Genomic DNA, 1,029 nt, shown 5'->3' with positions numbered 1-1,029 from the left:
GTTTTGATCTCCGGCTCAGAGCCTCCCAATGCCTGTCGAAGGGGGGCTGTGCCTGCAAACTTGCAAAGAACTTTTCCCACCCCCAAGGATTGAGCTGACTTAATACAAAGTAATCACCTCTCCCCAAAGAACATGAGCGCTGCAAGAAGCCACAGGCTCCATGTGGTTTCAAAAGCACCCTCCTTTCCCCCAAGTTTCAAGTTATAGATTTAAAAACCAAACCAACCCACCAACGCCCTTAAGTTGAATGCTTGTTTTGATCTCCCCGCGCCTGTCCAAGGGGGTTGTGCCCGAAAACTTGCGGATTTGCGCTCTTAAACATGCAAAGGAACTCCCCCCCTCCCCCCCCAGGATCGAGTTGGTCTAATAAAAGATCTCACGTCTCCCCGAAGAACCTGAACGCTGCAAGCAGCCAGGGGTGACTTCAAAAGCACCCTCCAGCCCCCAAGTTTCACGAGTTAGATTTAAAAACCCCCAACCAAACAACAACCCCCGAAGCTGACTGCTCGTTTGGATCTCCAACTCGAGTCTCCCCACGCCCGTGCAAGGGGGGTCGCGCCCCTTAAACTCGCAAACAACTTCCCTCCCCGCAGGGATCGAGTCGCTCCGACCCGTGCCCCCTTTTCCTCTCTCTCGCAGGGCTGCAAACAAACAATGCGGCGGCGGCGGCGGCCTGTGGCAGGGCGGAGCAGGCCGGCAGCCCACGAAAGGTCACCCGCCCCGCGGCTGCAAAACTTTGCAAGTTTGAGCCCGGGGCGCGGCCGCCTCCCCTGCCCTCCCGGCCGGCTCTTACCCTTCTTGGCTTTGGGCGAGTGCCTCTTGCTGCGGTGCTGGGCTCGCTCCTCCTCTAGCGCGGCGGCGATCTCGGCGTTGTCTTCCCCATTGTACCAGACGAGCAGCTCCTGGCCCGGCTCGATGGGCTGCGCGGGGCAAAGACACAAGCGCGACAGCGGTCAGGTCCTAGGGCCGGGCCGGGCCGCCAGCGGCTGGACGCGGCGCCCGCCGCATACTTCCGACCCGCCTGGCTCG

The 1,029-nt window shown here is 60.3% G+C and overlaps 1 protein-coding gene across 1 annotated transcript in view; it reads right to left on the bottom strand.

Moving 5' to 3' along the window:
- The window catches only part of PRDM2 (PR/SET domain 2), a 92,554-nt gene that overhangs the window by 45,148 nt on the left and 46,377 nt on the right, over positions 1–1,029 (bottom strand). Inside the window, exon 6 of the mRNA XM_019511876.1 lies at positions 794–920. Coding sequence (XP_019367421.1) covers positions 794–920 — 127 coding nt within the window. The remainder of the gene's footprint in view (positions 1–793; positions 921–1,029) is intronic.

Source organism: Gavialis gangeticus, unplaced genomic scaffold (genome assembly GCF_001723915.1).
Source record: "Gavialis gangeticus isolate Ggan-Ray unplaced genomic scaffold, GavGan_comp1, whole genome shotgun sequence".
NCBI classification, from domain to species: domain Eukaryota; kingdom Metazoa; phylum Chordata; order Crocodylia; family Gavialidae; genus Gavialis; species Gavialis gangeticus.
This window is presented reverse-complemented; position numbering and strand designations above follow the sequence as displayed.